Here is an 18,930-nt window from a genome sequence, read left to right on the forward strand (position 1 = left end):
CCAAGACCTTGAATTGATGCATCACAGTAAACCACAAAATCATCTGTGCCTTCTGGCAATGAAAGGATAGGTGCACTGCAAAGTCTATCCTTTAGATGCTGAAAAGCTAACTCTTGTGCATTTCCCCAATGATAAACAACGCCTTTCTGTGTTAACAAAGTCAGAGGCTGCGCGATCTTAGAAAAATCCTTAATGAATCTCCTGTAGTAACCTGCCAATCCCAAGAATTGGCGAATCTCCTTTGGTGTGCGAGGCACAGGCCAGTTCTTAATAGAGTCCACTTTGGATGGATCAACGTGAATCCCATCCTTGTTCACCACATGCCCTAGGAAATGGACTTCACGAAGCCAGAAGTCGCACTTCGAGAACTTTGCGTAAAGCTGTTCCTTCCGGAGGAGTTCCAAAATAAGTCGTAGATGTTGTTCGTGCTCTTCTTTGCTCTTAGAATAGATCAGGATGTCGTCGATGAAGACTATAACAAACTTGTCCAGGTACGGCTTGCACACTCGATTCATCAAATCCATAAAAACTGCCGGTGCGTTCGTCAGCCCAAACGGCATGACCAAAAACTCATAGTGCCCATATCGAGTCCTAAAGGCCGTTTTAGAGACATCCTCTTCCCGAACTCTCAACTGGTGATATCCCGATCTCAGATCGATCTTTGAATAGTAGCTCGACCCCTGCAACTGGTCGAACAAGTCGTCAATACGCGGTAGAGGATAACGATTCTTCACAGTCACCTTGTTGAGTTCGCGATAGTCGATACACATTCTGAAGGTGCCGTCCTTTTTCTTCACAAATAGTACTGGAGCTCCCCAAGGCGATGAGCTAGGACGAATGAAACCCTTATCCAAGAGTTCTTGTAGTTGCGTGGAGAGTTCTTCCAACTCTGATGGCGCTAAACGATAAGGTGCACGGGCTACAGGCGCGGCTCCAGGAGCTAGATCAATCTGAAACTCGACTTGGCGATGGGGCGGAAGACCAGGTAATTCCTCAGGGAATACCTCAGGATAGTCGCGTACAACGGGAAAATCTTCTAACTTCTTCTCTTTTTCTGTGGTGTCAGTAACTAGAGCCAAAATCGCAGTGTGGCCCTTTCGTAAGCATTTCTGGGCTTTAAGAAGAGAGATGATGTTCTCAACAGCACTTCTCTTGTCGCCACGAATCATGAGAGGTTCATTACCAAAACCAGGAATACGAACGATCTTCTCATTGCAAAGAATCTCTGCTCGGTGTTGGGATAACCAATCCATCCCAATGACAACGTCGAAACTACCCAAGACAATGGGAATAAGATCGATAGAGAAGGTCTGGTTAGCGAGAATAAGCTGACAACCCTTGACTACGTGTGAGGCTTCCAAACTCTTACCATTAGCTAGCTCTACGGTGTGCTTGTCGCTCAGGGGTGTAGGAATACGCTTAAGCATCTTACTAACTTCTAGTGACACATAGCTAGTATCGGCACCCGAATCAAATAAGACTGTAACATAAAAGTCGTCGAGAAGGAACTTACCCGTCACCACGTTGGGATCATTCCTTGCTTCTCCTTGACCAATCACGAACACTCGTCCCCTAGCACCATTGTTGTTCCCATTGTTACCATTCCCCTGATTATTGTTGTTGTTCTGGTTCAGTTGGGGACAATCCTTCTTGAAATGACCTTCAGCTCCACACTGAAAACACCCTTTGTTGTTACCCTGCTGCTGTCGCTGGTTCTGCTGAGGTTGCTGACGATTCTGATTGACAGGATATGCGCTCCTGCAATCCTTTGCAACATGACCAGGCTTGTTGCATCGATGACAGTTACCCCTGGTGCATGGCCCACTGTGGTGTAGGTTGCAACGATTGCATTTGGGGTAATTTCCTTTGTATCCACCATGACTTTGACCACCGGACGACTGCTGACTGGGGCTCTTGTGATCGTCCGTCTTTCTCTGCTGAGACTGAGATTGCACAGAAGTTGAACCCCTGCTTGAAGTTCCATCCCATTTCCGTTTATCCCCACTAGAAGCACCAGAAGTAGTTGCAGCGCCTATGCGCTTCGGTAACTTGTTCTGCTCCACCGCTTGGTCAGTGAGACGGTGAGCCAACTGTACAACCTGCTGGATAGTAGTCAAGTTCGCTGAAGTCACATGACTTTGGATCTCTGGCACCAAGCCCTTGAGATAGAGTTCAATTCGCTTATACGGAGGATCCACCATAGTAGGACACAACAAGGCAAGCTCATGCGATCTCTTAGTGTATGCCTCAATCTCTGACCCCGACATCTTGAGATTGTAGAACTCATCTTCCAGTTTGTGAATGTCGTCACGACTGCAGTATTCCTCCCTGATCATTTCCTTGAAGTTTTCCCATGGGGTGGCGTTGGCAGCAACCAACCCTAACATCTGCACTTGAGCATTCCACCACGTGAGGGCCAAACCCTCGAGAGTACCAGTAGCATACTTCACCCTGCGCGCTTCAGGGCATTCGCACATTTCGAACACAGATTCCAGTTTCTCAAACCAGTGTAGGAGACCTACTGCTCCTTCAGTTCCGCTAAAAGTAGTGGGTCGACAGTCCATAAAGGTCTTAAAAGTGCACACCGGTGCCTGACCTAAGGTAGGTGAAAGAAAAGACAGAGTTTAACACAAAGGTTGGTTCACGAGAGTAGGATCCAAATGATCCTAGAACAATTTCGGACTGCAGGATATACCTCCTGCGTTTGCAGCTGCGAGCGCTGCGGCAACTCGTTCGTTGATCAAAGCCGTCAACTGGGCTTGTGTCATGTTAACGCGTCCAGACATGGTTCTTCATAACAAGAGTAATACGTGTGAGAGAGGTTCGCGAAAGTACGATAGTAAGACAGAGTAAGCACACACGTGTTCAAACAACAGTAGTTATACTAATCAAGCATACCATGAGCAACGTACTACGTAACTAACAAGTAGGCAATATACATACATCATATTACCTAAAGCGTTGAGCCTTGCATGAGGAGCGAAGTGTCGTTGTGGACCGTTGAGCACTAAACCGGTTATAGTCTGGTTTTAACAAAAACGTTTCTCCTTTATTAAAACCAAGTTCACTATAACCAATGGCTCTGATACCAATCTGTCACACCCCCAAAATCCCACCTGCGGAGTACTACCGCTTGGAGGCGTGACTGACCAGGATCCAGCCACCAATCATACTGAACAAGCATATAAGTAGTTATAAAAGTTTAACCATCACGATTGGTGTTCCAAAACAAATAAGTTTAAGTTGCAAGCGGAAGCATAAGTTTAAAGTTATAACATAAGTTCCAAAAGTTTCAAGTTTAACATAGTCTTGTAGCAATCCCTGTCCCACAACGATCCTCCTCCATGCAAGCTCCCACTGAGTACCTATGGTCCTGCAAAGCATGTAGTAACGAGTCAACAACTAGTTGAGTGAGTTCACGGGTGGGCGTTCGTTTTAGTTGTTTCGAAAACAGTTTACTTTATCTGGCATCCTGCCGCGGGGGTTACCCCATAGTTTTAAAAACGTGACCAGTTCGTTCCCAGTTACTCCGGCACTCCGGCCGTGGGGGCTACCCCATGTAGTTATCAGGCATTTCGGCCGTGGGGGCTACCCCATGTACATCATCTGGCTCTCCAGCCGTGGGGGCTACCCCATGTGTATACTAGACTCGTTACCGTATCGATTGCTGACTGTAGTCATGTTTATGTGCCCTGAAAACATCAATGTCTATCATCATTGACGTGCCCCAGATCCATTAGTTCACGCCCGTCCTCTGCGGCACGGTGTGAGGCTTGTCAGACCTAAATAGCGCTATCTAACTAATGACCCGCTCGCCATTGGCCCGGCGATTAGTCGATACAAAAAGGAGGGACTTCGTGATAGAGTTTTAGTCTAGTACGTTTATCCGTCCATCCGGACGAGGAATCACATTCCTGAACCACTGACGTCCTACCCAAGGTAGACGAGGAACCCACGTTCCTGAATCCCGTTCCCAACCCAGGGAATCCCATGCTTTGTAAGGGTGTGAACTCACCTCGGTTTGCTCGGCAGTTAATCACAGAAAGTCAATCAAGTCGCAAGTAGTCAATAACGTCCTAACACGGATATCACGTATAATCAGATTCGAACCAAGTAGTGTACAAATGTTCAACACGTATGGCAGACACGTTTAACAGTTCACAGTTCACAGGTAACAGTCAACAGTAGCACATACGGTTCACAAGTTCAGCCCAACTACTTAGGCCCAAACACGTAAAAGCAGTTAACACAGAAGCCCATCAGTCTGGCCCATTAACTAAGGCCCAATAAGTGTGGTCTCGAGTCGCAACCGGACTCGCAAGCATGGTCTCGAGTCATGCTGTGTGTTGATCATGGATGGTTGCGAGTCGCAACCGGTGTCGCAACCATGGTTTCGGTTCATCATGCTGAGGTCTCGAGTCGCAACGGGACTCGTATCCTGTGGTTTCGGCTTGTCCTGCTATGGTTGCGAGTCGCAACCGCGTGGTCTCGAGTCATCACGCTGTGGTTGCGAGTCGCAACGGGTGATTGCGAGTCGGTAAGCTGTCGTTTTCAAGTTCACGTGTTGATGCAGGTGTATCAGTCCCATTAGTACAATATAATCAGGCCCAAATCCGGAAATAACCAATAGAATCCCACTAACATATTTCCTAATCAGGTTACTAGTCAAATGTGGATCAAAATCACAAGGGTTTTCATATTCTTAACTATCATTCAAAGTGTTCTTCACATATTCAAAGCATATTCATCAAGTTCATAACATTTTCAACACTTATATCAACCACAACTATGAATAATCATCAAGACACTTAGCATAACATACAACTCGGTTTCCCTATAGGTCCGATTTCATCACAAGTGCAACCCAATTTCATCATTCATTTTTAACATACAATGAATCTATTTTTCAACATCAACATTTATGCATAGTTCCACACATAACAAGATCATTCATGAACCGATTTCTTTTCAAATATCATGCATAACTCAACTACCATATTATCACATAATCTTGTCATACATTTATAAACACATCATGAACATTTTTAACACTAAGCATACAACAATAACCAACAAGAAATACTAACCGGTTGATGGGGTGTGTGTGTGTGTCGATCCAAGTCCAAAGATCCAAGAATGATGGAGTGTGTTTGTGTTCTAGGGTTTAGGTGAGAGAGAGAAGTAGGAGAGTGTGTGTTGTAATGTTCAACAAAGTGGTAACAAGTAACTAGGGGTGGTGTATTTATAGCCAAGTTCCAAGTGTGTGCACCCTATGGGTTTCGGCTAAGGGTTTTCGGCCCAATGGCCCAACCGGCCAAAGGCCCAAACCGGCCTAATGGTTACGGTTCACTCGAGACCACATGGTCTCGAGTCGGGTCCTTGTTGTTTCGTGTCGGGTTCTCGGTTCACATATAACACACATACATATATACACAATACACACATAACAAAGCACTTATCACATAAAAAGGTTCACGTTATCATTTTAACTAGTCACATAACGTACAAGCAAGTTACATCAAGACACAACGAAAGGTTCTAGATTTCGAGTTGTCACATCGATGTGACACCCCAGGAAAACCGGGAAAACCTTACAACTTGACTAGCTTCCTCAGTGAGTGCCGTCAAATTTCGGGACGAAATTTCTTTCAACTTGGGGATGATGTGACAACTCGAAATCTAGAACCTTTCGTTGTGTCTTGATGTAACTTGCTTGTACGTTATGTGACTAGTTAAAATGATAACGTGAACCTTTTTATGTGATAAGTGCTTTGTTATGTGTGTATTGTGTATATATGTATGTGTGTTATATGTGAACCGAGAACCCGACACGAAACAACAAGGACCCGACTCGAGACCATGTGGTCTCGAGTGAACCGTAACCATTAGGCCGGTTTGGGCCTTTGGCCGGTTGGGCCATTGGGCCGAAAACCCTTAGCCGAAACCCATAGGGTGCACACACTTGGAACTTGGCTATAAATACACCACCCCTAGTTACTTGTTACCACTTTGTTGAACATTACAACACACACTCTCCTACTTCTCTCTCTCACCTAAACCCTAGAACACAAACACACTCCATCATTCTTGGATCTTTGGACTTGGATCGACACACACACACACCCCATCAACCGGTTAGTATTTCTTGTTGGTTATTGTTGTATGCTTAGTGTTAAAAATGTTCATGATGTGTTTATAAATGTATGACAAGATTATGTGATAATATGGTAGTTGAGTTATGCATGATATTTGAAAAGAAATCGGTTCATGAATGATCTTGTTATGTGTGGAACTATGCATAAATGTTGATGTTGAAAAATAGATTCATTGTATGTTAAAAATGAATGATGAAATTGGGTTGCACTTGTGATGAAATCGGACCTATAGGGAAACCGAGTTGTATGTTATGCTAAGTGTCTTGATGATTATTCATAGTTGTGGTTGATATAAGTGTTGAAAATGTTATGAACTTGATGAATATGCTTTGAATATGTGAAGAACACTTTGAATGATAGTTAAGAATATGAAAACCCTTGTGATTTTGATCCACATTTGACTAGTAACCTGATTAGGAAATATGTTAGTGGGATTCTATTGGTTATTTCCGGATTTGGGCCTGATTATATTGTACTAATGGGACTGATACACCTGCATCAACACGTGAACTTGAAAACGACAGCTTACCGACTCGCAATCACCCGTTGCGACTCGCAACCACAGCGTGATGACTCGAGACCACGCGGTTGCGACTCGCAACCATAGCAGGACAAGCCGAAACCACAGGATACGAGTCCCGTTGCGACTCGAGACCTCAGCATGATGAACCGAAACCATGGTTGCGACACCGGTTGCGACTCGCAACCATCCATGATCAACACACAGCATGACTCGAGACCATGCTTGCGAGTCCGGTTGCGACTCGAGACCACACTTATTGGGCCTTAGTTAATGGGCCAGACTGATGGGCTTCTGTGTTAACTGCTTTTACGTGTTTGGGCCTAAGTAGTTGGGCTGAACTTGTGAACCGTATGTGCTACTGTTGACTGTTACCTGTGAACTGTGAACTGTTAAACGTGTCTGCCATACGTGTTGAACATTTGTACACTACTTGGTTCGAATCTGATTATACGTGATATCCGTGTTAGGACGTTATTGACTACTTGCGACTTGATTGACTTTCTGTGATTAACTGCCGAGCAAACCGAGGTGAGTTCACACCCTTACAAAGCATGGGATTCCCTGGGTTGGGAACGGGATTCAGGAACGTGGGTTCCTCGTCTACCTTGGGTAGGACGTCAGTGGTTCAGGAATGTGATTCCTCGTCCGGATGGACGGATAAACGTACTAGACTAAAACTCTATCACGAAGTCCCTCCTTTTTGTATCGACTAATCGCCGGGCCAATGGCGAGCGGGTCATTAGTTAGATAGCGCTATTTAGGTCTGACAAGCCTCACACCGTGCCGCAGAGGACGGGCGTGAACTAATGGATCTGGGGCACGTCAATGATGATAGACATTGATGTTTTCAGGGCACATAAACATGACTACAGTCAGCAATCGATACGGTAACGAGTCTAGTATACACATGGGGTAGCCCCCACGGCTGGAGAGCCAGATGATGTACATGGGGTAGCCCCCACGGCCGAAATGCCTGATAACTACATGGGGTAGCCCCCACGGCCGGAGTGCCGGAGTAACTGGGAACGAACTGGTCACGTTTTTAAAACTATGGGGTAACCCCCGCGGCAGGATGCCAGATAAAGTAAACTGTTTTCGAAACAACTAAAACGAACGCCCACCCGTGAACTCACTCAACTAGTTGTTGACTCGTTACTACATGCTTTGCAGGACCATAGGTACTCAGTGGGAGCTTGCATGGAGGAGGATCGTTGTGGGACAGGGATTGCTACAAGACTATGTTAAACTTGAAACTTTTGGAACTTATGTTATAACTTTAAACTTATGCTTCCGCTTGCAACTTAAACTTATTTGTTTTGGAACACCAATCGTGATGGTTAAACTTTTATAACTACTTATATGCTTGTTCAGTATGATTGGTGGCTGGATCCTGGTCAGTCACGCCTCCAAGCGGTAGTACTCCGCAGGTGGGATTTTGGGGGTGTGACACCTTTCGTTTGAATGAAACACAACATGTTTAAATGGTCATGTTTCAAACGACCAGACAAGCTTCAGACGGCCAGGGTGCATTTCAAACGGACTGCTCTCCTAAAATCTATACAAACCCTAATCTAATCACTTTTGAACTCTCATTTAATCTTTCTAGACATAAGACTTGATAAGACGTAGTCAGCAGACATATTAATGCACCAACACATCTTGGGTTTTGTCATATAGTTGTTTGTTATGGTTGAATGCAATGATATTAAGCGAGTCACACCAAATCACGCTTCCGCAAAAGTCAGGGTGTGACAGTTTGGTATCAGAAATTCGATTGTAGCGAACTAGGATTCCTTCTCGAGTCTAGACTACAATCATTAGGACTCTCACGAAAATGTTCTTACAACATGTTTTCATTGCATACACAAAATGCCCAGATCCATGGAACAAACGTTTTACAAAAGGAAAGACACACGATTACAAGGTCACATTGGTGGTTTAGTCTGCATGGGGTAGACTAGGAAAGATAGAGAAAGTTTCATGAAGGATAATGTGGATACATGGTTACGTGATAAAATGCCTTTGTTTGCATATACTGAGTGTTAGTGGTTACTATATGTATATATGTTAGGATTACGACGTTGCAGGCACACATGTTATCCTCAGAGAATGGATTGTAGGATGCCCGTGACCCGATGGTAGTCGCAACAGACGACGAGGTCATGCCCGCGCCAGATATATATACGCCAGACATTGAGAGTGATCCCGACCTGCTGACCGAGGACGGGGACGACTTCCAGCCGTTCGCGCTACCAGACTGTGGCGATGATTTACCCCTTGCTGATGGCTTCCCTAGCGAGGATCCTTTTTGCCATCCCTGTTCCAGTCCATGATCACCTCGTCATTGGTCACCCCGATGGCGAGCACATCGTAGCTCCGATCCTCGATCCTGCTCCTCTTATGGCTATTCCACCCGAGGATTGGCCTTTCGACGATTTGTTCGATGATGACGTTGATTTGTTTGTTGCTGGTCCTCCTGATGACGCCCATGGTGATGGAGAGCTAGACGAGGACGTTGTGGCTATTCCACCTCTCGAGATTCCCGTTATTGAGATTTCCTCTGATTCTAGTTTACACTCTGTCTCAGATTCCTTTGAGCCTATGACGTCTTCAGCTTTGTAGGCAGTTGGATTACAGCGTTATGCCACTAATTCTGATGATGATACGGACATGTCAGCTGCACCATGTCCTCCACACGACCCCGAGCTTGATCCCGAGCTAGATCTTGATCCTTTTAATCAGCCTGATGTTGCACCTGCTGATCCTGAGCTGATACTTGACCCAGACCCTATTCCTTTTGGCTTACCAGACATTGCACCCCTTATACCTGACCCAGTTCCTGCACCTGTTGACCCTCATGTTGTTGAGCTGTTTGTTCCTGCACCCGCACCTGCTGATGTTGCTCCTTTTCCTCCTGTGGAGTCCGACGTCCATCGCACTGATTTGCCTATCGTCTTCCTTCAGGACATACCCGCACCCCGTCCAGGGGAAGGTACTTCTGGTCAGCACCCGCGTGACGATCCTTTTGTTTCAGCAGCTTTTCCACAGATCCCTCAGTCTGCACCGTTTTCTGCATTTACTTCTTCACCACTTGATGAGCCATTCCGATGGTCCCCACCATATTCCATGCCGACCTCAGACCCCTACCATCCCTCGCATTTTGTTGGCTATACGCAGGATGAGTTACTTTATTCGCTTCAGCTTCGATTTGAAGTTATGAGTCACAGAGTCTTGGAGCTTGAGTCGATACCGCGTCCTTTACCGTGTCCTTGTCAGCCTGCTTTTGTTCCCCCACGTTCATCATCATCTCCTTTTGCACGTCCACCTGTTCCTCTTACTCCTTTTCCAGGTTGCTACTTGCTTCGTGATGTGTGCAAACTCGAGGAGGAGCTCGCACATGTTCTCAGCTTGATTTTCCTCCCTCCTCCTCCTCCGCCATCAGTACAATAGGTTTTTGGTCTTATGCAGATGCATTACCTTAGGGGAGAGCACTACTATTGAGCCAAGATAGTGAAGACTTTTGAAGACCACCCTTTTGACTATGTGATCTTTATACATTGACAGACTTATTGGACAAGGGTAGTGTGACCCTATATCCCTCTTGATGAGATACACCTTGCAAACAATGTGACTGTGGTCGGTAATTAATGAAAGCTCAGTCGTCATATTCTCACTAAACACTTTGTTGATTTAATTGTTGTGCTATGATTTTGTTATTGCATGATTGTTTGCTATGACGAATGCTTATATATACACGTACATACGACCTTTAGATGACTATTTACTTACTTGACAAATAGGACCTGACCTATCCGATCTTCTTCTTAGAAGATGTCGCCTCGAAGGAACATCGATACCAACAACCCTCTGCAGACGACAGAGGTGGAATTACAAGAGCGCATCTCACAGGCCATCGCCCAGCACGAGGCCCTTTGCTCCGAACACAGCGGAGGTATCTCAGGTGATAATCCACCCAATGGTAATGTTTAGTCACTTAAGACACCTTACAAAACGTTTGGACATTTCCAACTGTGCTTTGCTAATGCCTTATGTGAATGATGTTGCGTATGTCGTAGGCTGCACTTACAAGCAGTGCTTGGGTTGCAAGCCCTTGGATTTTGACGGCACTGAGGGTGCCGTAGCTTTTGTGCATTGTGTTGAGAAGACGGATTCTGTTTTGCGATTGAGCAAATGTACTCCAGAGAAACAAGTCACGTACATATCTGGACTATTTCTAGATGGGGCTCTGTCATGGTGGAACCTTCAGGTTCAGGCGTTGGGCGAGGCTGCTGCATATGCTTTGACATGGGACGAACTGAAAGAGCTGATGCGTAAGAAATATTGTTCGAGGGCGGAAATCCAGAAGTTGGAAACTGAATTTTGGAACTTGAAAATGGAAGGTTCAAAGATAGTTGAGTATGTGTAGAGATTTCATGATTTATCGCGAGTTGTTCCATATCTGGTGGAACCAGAGTTTAAGAGGATCGAAAGTTTCATCTATGGATTGGCACCTCAGATTTTGAGCATGGTGACAGCATTGAAGCCTCCAACAATTACCAGTGCTATCGACATAAGTGTGGCGCTCACTGAAGAAGCAGTTAGACTGGGAAAATTTTCAATCTCGGAGGAGAAAAAGGAGACACATGTGGAGCCATCTAGAGATAACAAGAGAAAGTTCACAAATTTTAAGAGGGGTACTCGAGCGAAAAACAACAACAATGCCAAAAAGGGAAAAGAGTACATGCTGAAAAATAAAATAAAATAAAAACAGATAGACAAGATGAATCACTTGGATCCGACTCGCCTTTAGTGTAACCTTTGATGATTTCCGCACTTTTGCAATTTTTAAGAGATTATCTTAGTTATAGTAGTAGGCCCCTCTTTTGAAGGTGACGTTACCCTCAACCCAGTAGTTTGAGTCAGCAAGGATACAATCCTAAAGGGTCGGAATATTGGAAGATAATTAATTAAGTTATTAATGCGTAATGTGGTTGGCCCCTCTTTTAAAGGTGACGTTACCCTCGGCTAAGTGGTTTGAGTCAGCAGGGATACAATCCCAAGTAGCCGAGTTAATGTATTAATAGTAGTTTGCATATGATGGGATCAAGCCATTCGCACCCCCGCCATCCAATACAAGTGGGTATTGAAGGAGGTCCTAGTAAGCTTGATCCAGGTCCTTGCAGGATCTATACACTGAACAAGGCAAGAACCTTACCAAACCATTCCCTTAACCCCCGACCAGGTAGCCAACATATCTCTATATAGACCGTGGAGATATGAATGGTGAAAATCTTTTATTTTATATAGACAGTAAAATAATGCCAAGACACCACGGACAAATGATAAGAAAGTTTCACCTTCAACATAAGAAACTAGTTATTAAAGTCATTAATACAAAACCATATAAAAAGTGTGAAAAGATTAAAAATCAAAAGTATTACACTAAATGCTTGTCTTCACCAAATGATGTAAGAGACTTAGGCAAACATGGCCTTTGATTGCCAAGAACTCTTACTATCAATCTTGGATCCCGAGACTACTACACACACTCTAAGATGGATGATGGATGATGGTGGTGGAGTGTGGGTGAAGTGGGAGAGAGGTGTTTTGCCAAGGGATGCCTTTGAAGTGAACCAAGCACCCCTATTTATAGCCTGCACAATAGCCCAGACACAACCCCGTGTCCGCTGGGCACGACCCCGTGTCTGCTGGGCACGGCCCCGTGTCCATCCTTTTTCTCTTTCTTCATTAATTGCAATTGTCTGTATAAGGCTCCACATGCCCCCGTGTTCGCTAGGCATGACCCCGTGTGTAGAAGCGTATCTGTACTATCAACATTTGCTGGATTCAGCGAATCTTAGCGTTGACCACGGCCCGTGTTGAGCTGGGCACGCCCCCGTGCTGGGAATGGAAGCTTCTACAACTTTGTCTTTTCTGCAGACACCTAGCCACGCCCCCATGTCCGCTGGGCACGGGGTCGTGGTGAGCTGGGCACGCCCCATGGTGAGCTGGGCACAGCCCCATGGTCAGCTTATGTCTTCTTGTTTTTCCTTTGGGAGATGCTCTCAAGGGGTCGGGCATGCCACGTCTATTCCTTTTCTTTGTATTTATGTTAGTTTATGCTGCATATTTGTTCCTTTTGTTCGTTTAAGCTCATTTGGTCCTGAAAATACAAAAGGAAGACAAAAGCACACTTTTACACACATCAGGCCTTAGATTTCTTCTTAATCTAAAAACAATTACTTGTATTCCTTTGTGTTTGTAAAACAATATAATCAATATAATCAAACTTTAGTACCATGTGTTGTGCGCAATTTGTAAAGTGACTCCCCGACGATTCCGTCGGGGGTTGTATACGCGATCGTGGTGTTACAAGTTAAACCTAGGTTTTGAACTTGTGTGTGTATATAATCACCCGATGCAGCCTTTGCACGCATTTCGAGTTTGTTCATCTTTATACAACACATGCTTATCACACTAGATATGGTGGGTAAAATTTTCAATTTCAAAGTCATGAATGCCAGAGGTATCACGAAGCCCATGGTCAGCTTCTGTCTTCTTGTTTTTGCTTTGAGAGATGCTGTCGAGGGGTCGGGCATGCCACGTTTATTCCTTTTCTTTGTATTTATATTAGTTTATGCTACATATTTGTTCCTTTTGTTCGTTTAAGCTCATTTGGTCCTGAAAATACAAAAGGAAGACAAAAGCACACTTTTTCCAACATTGGTACTAAAAAAGGGTTAGTTTTATGCGTCATTTGATGCAATTTATATGTTGCATTTTACACACATCAGGCCTTAGATTTCTTCTTAATCTAAAAACAATTACTTGTATTCCTTTGTGTTTGTAAAACAATATAATCAATATAATCAAACTTTAGTACCATGTGTTGTGAGCAATTTGTAAAGTGACTCCCCGACGATTCCATCGGGGGTTGTATACACGATCGTGGTGTTACAAGTTAAACCTAGGTTTTGAACTTGTGTGTGTGTATATTCACCCGATGTAGCCTTTGCACGCATTTCGAGTTTGTTCATCTTTATACAAACATGCTTATCACACTAGATATGGTGGGTAAAATTTTCAATTTCAAAGTCATGAATGCCAGAGGTATCACGAAATTGGCTTTTGTGACTTTGTTTGGTAATGTATCACTTGCATGGCAGTACTACCGGGCTTGTAGTTGTTGACTTTTGATAAAGTCAACGGTCAAGCATAAATATTTCCAACGTAGGAACTTATGTCCATATTGATGTAGTAGACCATATTAACGACACCATATACATTTCATGCTCATGTTTTAGGACACATACAGCCACATGATTTATTAATTACATCATGCACATATATAACCAATTCAGTACAAACTAAGGCTCTCATGATCTTACAATTGTCAACCACATTCAAAGTTATAAATTTAACATAATCTCAACATCATTCTTTACAAGTAAGTCCACAAGCTAAATATTTAGTACACATCCATTTCTAAATTAAAATTAAGCAACTAGTCCGACACATGGTGTGCACCACCAACTAAATATGGAGTACAAACTCCTAAAGCATACTTTTACCAAAATCATTTCATCAACTAAATACCCACATGTATTCCATCCATGACACATATCTCATGCTAACTTAACTATCAAACACCTGATTATCACATTCTATATGTAATTACCAAATTCTTGCATACAATTTCACCTTTTAACTTCACCTAGTCATTTCATCAAACACTTGGCGTACGTACTAATATCTAAGAGTTCATCACATATAACATAATATATGAAGAATTGAACTAAGATTGGACATGGGTGACATACCATGTCGCCATCTTTACCACCAATGGTGGGGGTTCACCTCCAAACATCAAATTACTCAAAATCCTTCATAATCCAAGTTTTATTGGTTGATCTACCACCCCTAACCAACCCCCCCTCCCCCCCCCCCAAAAAAAAAAAAAAAAAAAAAAAAACTACACCTAAACAAAAAACCAAAAAAACCTAACTACCCCCACCGCCAAAAACCTAAAAAAAACCTAACACCCCACCTCCCACCCACAAAAACCTAAAAAACCTAACCCCCACCCCTAAAACCTAAACCCCCTTCCCCTACCTACCCCACCCAAGCTAAATGTAAAAAACTAAACCATAAATCTAAACCCCACAACTAAATGCTAATTTTTTTAAAAAAAAAATTTATCATATATATATATATATATATATATATATATATATAGGTACGAGATTAGGAGAAAACGGTGAAAAGTGTTAAAACGGTGGGAACGGATCCTTGCCGGCCACGTGGTATTGCGCGCTAAATGATGTGAAGCGGTACGATTGTCATTGTCCATGTTCCCCTAAATAATGGCGTTATGATTCCGTTCCAAACAAAATTTCAATAGAAATGGCGTTTTGATCGTTATGCTTGTTTTCAGTTGCGTTTTTTAAGTAATTTTTATGCCATTTATGTTTCAATGACGTTATATCGATATCCAACAGATATGACATTTTGGTCCTTTTTTACTTGTTTCAATGGAGTTTTTTTTTAACATTTTTTTGGAATGTTGTTTATGTTTCAATGGTTACTATTTGTTAATTATTCAAATCATGGTGTTTTCATTAACATGTTTTATTTATTGAAGACCATGCGGTTTTGGCGTGTTGCAAGCATTGGAGGATATAACCACACCAGTTCAGTTGGTTTATTTGAACATTTGGTTTAACGTTGTATTGTTGCCAACATTTAGGTTGTTTGTTCTTTCATTGTAATTTTCAACCAACCAGTACCTAAGCATTGTTGGTACGCTGTCTATTTTCATCTTTAGTGCAGCACCAAACCCCATGTGTTCTACTGCCTGTCTTTGATTTTGGTTTAGATTTATAAACCAACCAGTCAAGTTTGTAGGTTTTACTCTAGACAAAACCCTAGCCCCACTGAACTCCTAAAATGGTTCTTCCTCAACCTGAACATCCTGATTTAAGGCCTTCCTCTTATTAGCGTTGTGGGCCTTGCCTGTGAGCACATTTATTCTCACTCTCAACCCCTCTTTGCCTATAAAACATGATTAATTTTCATGGTGTTTTAGTTTATGGCATTTGGTAACATAAATGATACATGTTTTTCACAAGACAATCACAGATGATACACGGTGTTTAACAACACAAATCTATCAAATGATACATGTTTTGGCGTTTAGTAACAAATCTACCAACTGATACATGTTTTGGCGTTTAATAACACACACACGAATGATATATGTTGTTCAATAAGACAATCATTGATGATACATGGCGTTTAATAACACAAATGATATATGTAAAATTGTGTTCTCATACATTTAAACAATATTAAACAAACGATACATGTTCTAGCGTTTAGTAACAAAGTATCAAAGTATTACATGATATATGGAGTTTTACAAACAAACATCATAAAAAGTAAAAATCTGTACCATGTTCTCTTATTTTCTTCTTTCGTTGCTCGGTGGTTTTTTTGGCGTTTTGGAGCAAATGACCATTCCTCTTCCACACTCATAGAAACTGCGAATTTATTGTTAAAATTAGAACGCCAAAAACATCATAAAACTAACACAATGTAAATCGAAGTTCACTCACTATTTTTTTTGCCTCTGGATCTGGTTAGATCTTTCGACGCCGTAATATTTGTTGTTTCGCGTTTTCTAGGGTTTTCGCGTTTTCCGTAAGAGTTGAGGACGGTTCTCTGGGAAGTATATATGTTTCGGTCACATTTGATGTGTTTTTGCATATGAACATTTACCTTTTTGCCCTTATTGAAGCGCGTACACTTTAAAAAGTTAATGTTATTTACGAAAACACCACCGTGCAATCATAGCCATCAGTTGTTTTGATCTGACGATCCATAATCATTCTCACTGTTCTCCCACTTCTCACCGTTTTCCCTAAATCCTGATCTTATATATATACTTACATATATATATCTATATATATATACATGCATACATATATAGACATATATATATATATAAGGTTCTATGCAAACACTTAATATTACGAGAAGACACAGAACAAAATGAATAACCTATTGTTTCAATCCTAAAAACCTAAAAAGGAAAGAAAATGTTATAAACGTAAGATTTACTGTTTCTCACACTATCATTCAGAACAAAATATGAAAAATTTTTAGTTTTTATATAATCTATACATATGTAAGTTATGTGTAGGTTAAATTACCTACATGTAGGTAGGTTATGTGAAGGTAGAAATATATGGTTTTTTTAGTTATGTATAGGTTAAATTACCTACATGTATGTAGGCTATGTGAAGTTAGAAATATATGGTTTTTTTATGTATATAAAATATACATATGAATGTAGGAAACACAAAATTTTAAAAAAAACATGAAACTTAAATCCCAGAATTTAGTAATTTAGGGTTGTTTTTTTGTTTCTCGTAATAACTCATAATTTATGTAGAGAGAGCGCACTACGTTGGAACCTAAAAATGGACGAAAAGGGCAAGGATACTGTTAGAAAACTGTTAATCTTGAATAGAGATTTCCTTAGGGTTTTGCATAATGAGAAAATAATGTTCATACGATGTTGATGATCTGAATGTTAGGATACATGAGTATATATACATGGATTAGAATGGCGATAACTGCCATATATATATGAACTTACGATAGGCAAATATAAACATAAAATAATAATATTAATAACATCTAGCTTATAAATATATATCTAACACCTTCCCGTAAGCTAGATCATCTCAGCGACATGTGAAGAAGTCCCTTTAGCCGAGTGAAATCCTTCGGCTGCAATGCTTTTGTCATAATGTCTGCCATTTGATCTTTCGTTGCACAAAAGATAACAATTACTTCCCTTTTTCTTGATTAAATCCCAGATGAAATGATACTTAACCCTTATATGCTTTCTTTTTCCATGATAAACGGGATCTCTTGCCAAACAGATGGTTGACTTATTGTCACAATATATTGGAATTGAGTAATCATTCTTTCCTTGCAGATCATCTAGAATTCCTTTGATCCATATGGCTTGATAACCAGTTAAGGACAAAGCCATATGTTCAGCTTCTGTTGAAGACAGTGCTACCACCTTTTGCTTCTTTGATTGCCATGATATAGGACCAGATCCTAAATGGAAAATATGTCCGGATGTACTCTTGCTATCATCTATATTTTCTGCATAATCACAATCACTAAAATCCATAAGATTCTTCTTTCCTCCTTTTGAATATGTAATTCCTTGATCTTGTGTCCCTTTAATGTATTTCAGTATGTGTTCAACTGCTTCCCAGTGACTCTTCTTTGGACACTCCATAAATCTGCTTACTTTTCTTACTTCAAACATGATGTCCGGTCTTGTGTTGGTTAAGTACATCAGACTTCCAACTAAACTTCGATATACACCCTCATCTACGAAGTCTTCTAGGTCATCTTTGGACAACTTTAGTCCATATTCCATCAGAGTAGAGACGGTATTGCATTGGGTCATCCTGTATTTCTCTAACAAATTTCTCATGTATTTTCTTTCTGAGAGAATGATATTCCCATTCTCATAAAGTACCTCCATGCCAAGGAAACAGTGTAACCGACCCATGTCAGTTATTTCAAACTCCTTATTCATTGAGCTTTTAAATTATGTAATTAAACTCATGGAGTTGCTTGCAATTATTAAGTCATCTACATACAGGCATATCACTAGCTTTCCTTCTTTGGTGTCTTTGATGTAAATAGTGTGTTCATAAGTGCATTTCTTAAACTAGTGTTGCATGAAGTATGAATCTATGCGACTGTACCATGCCCTATGTGCTTGTTTTATACCGTATAGAGCTCGTTTGAGATGGCATACCTTTCTCTCTTCTCCTTGTTTAATGTATCCTTGAGGTTGTTCTATGTAGACTTGCTCTTTTAACTTCCCGTTTAAGAAGGCAGTTTTGACATCCATTTGATGAAGATGCCATCCATATTGTGCCGCTAGAGCCAACACTAAACGAACCGTTTCGAATCTTATTACTGGTGCAAACACCTCTTGATAGTCTATTCCATATTTTTGCTTGTATCCTTTTACTACCAATATGGCCTTGTATTTGTCTACATTCCCTTTTTCATCATACTTCGTTTTATAAATCCACTTCACACCTATTGGTTTTTGATGTTTTGGAGGATCTACTAGTTCCCACGTTTGATTTTTATTAATTGATTCCATCTCTTTATCCATTGCTTCTAACCACCTCGAAATCTTGCTTGTCT

At 41.7% G+C, this 18,930-nt stretch overlaps 1 protein-coding gene across 1 annotated transcript; it reads left to right on the forward strand.

Annotated features, from left to right (window-relative positions):
• Positions 1-9,348: 9,348 nt before the first annotated feature.
• LOC110870645 (36.4 kDa proline-rich protein) lies at positions 9,349-10,128 on the forward strand. The gene has a single exon (XM_022119824.1). It carries the CDS (start codon positions 9,349-9,351, stop codon positions 10,126-10,128), a length of 780 nt encoding a protein of 259 aa, XP_021975516.1.
• The last annotated feature ends 8,802 nt before the right edge of the window (positions 10,129-18,930 follow it).

The sequence above is a fragment of the Helianthus annuus genome, chromosome 8, assembly GCF_002127325.2.
Source record: "Helianthus annuus cultivar XRQ/B chromosome 8, HanXRQr2.0-SUNRISE, whole genome shotgun sequence".
NCBI classification, from domain to species: Eukaryota; Viridiplantae; Streptophyta; class Magnoliopsida; order Asterales; family Asteraceae; genus Helianthus; species Helianthus annuus.

Bases quoted from the DNA above. Each gene is read 5' to 3' on its own strand.
- LOC110870645 (XM_022119824.1), top strand. From the start codon at position 9,349: ATGTCAGCTGCACCATGTCCTCCACACGACCCCGAGCTTGATCCCGAG.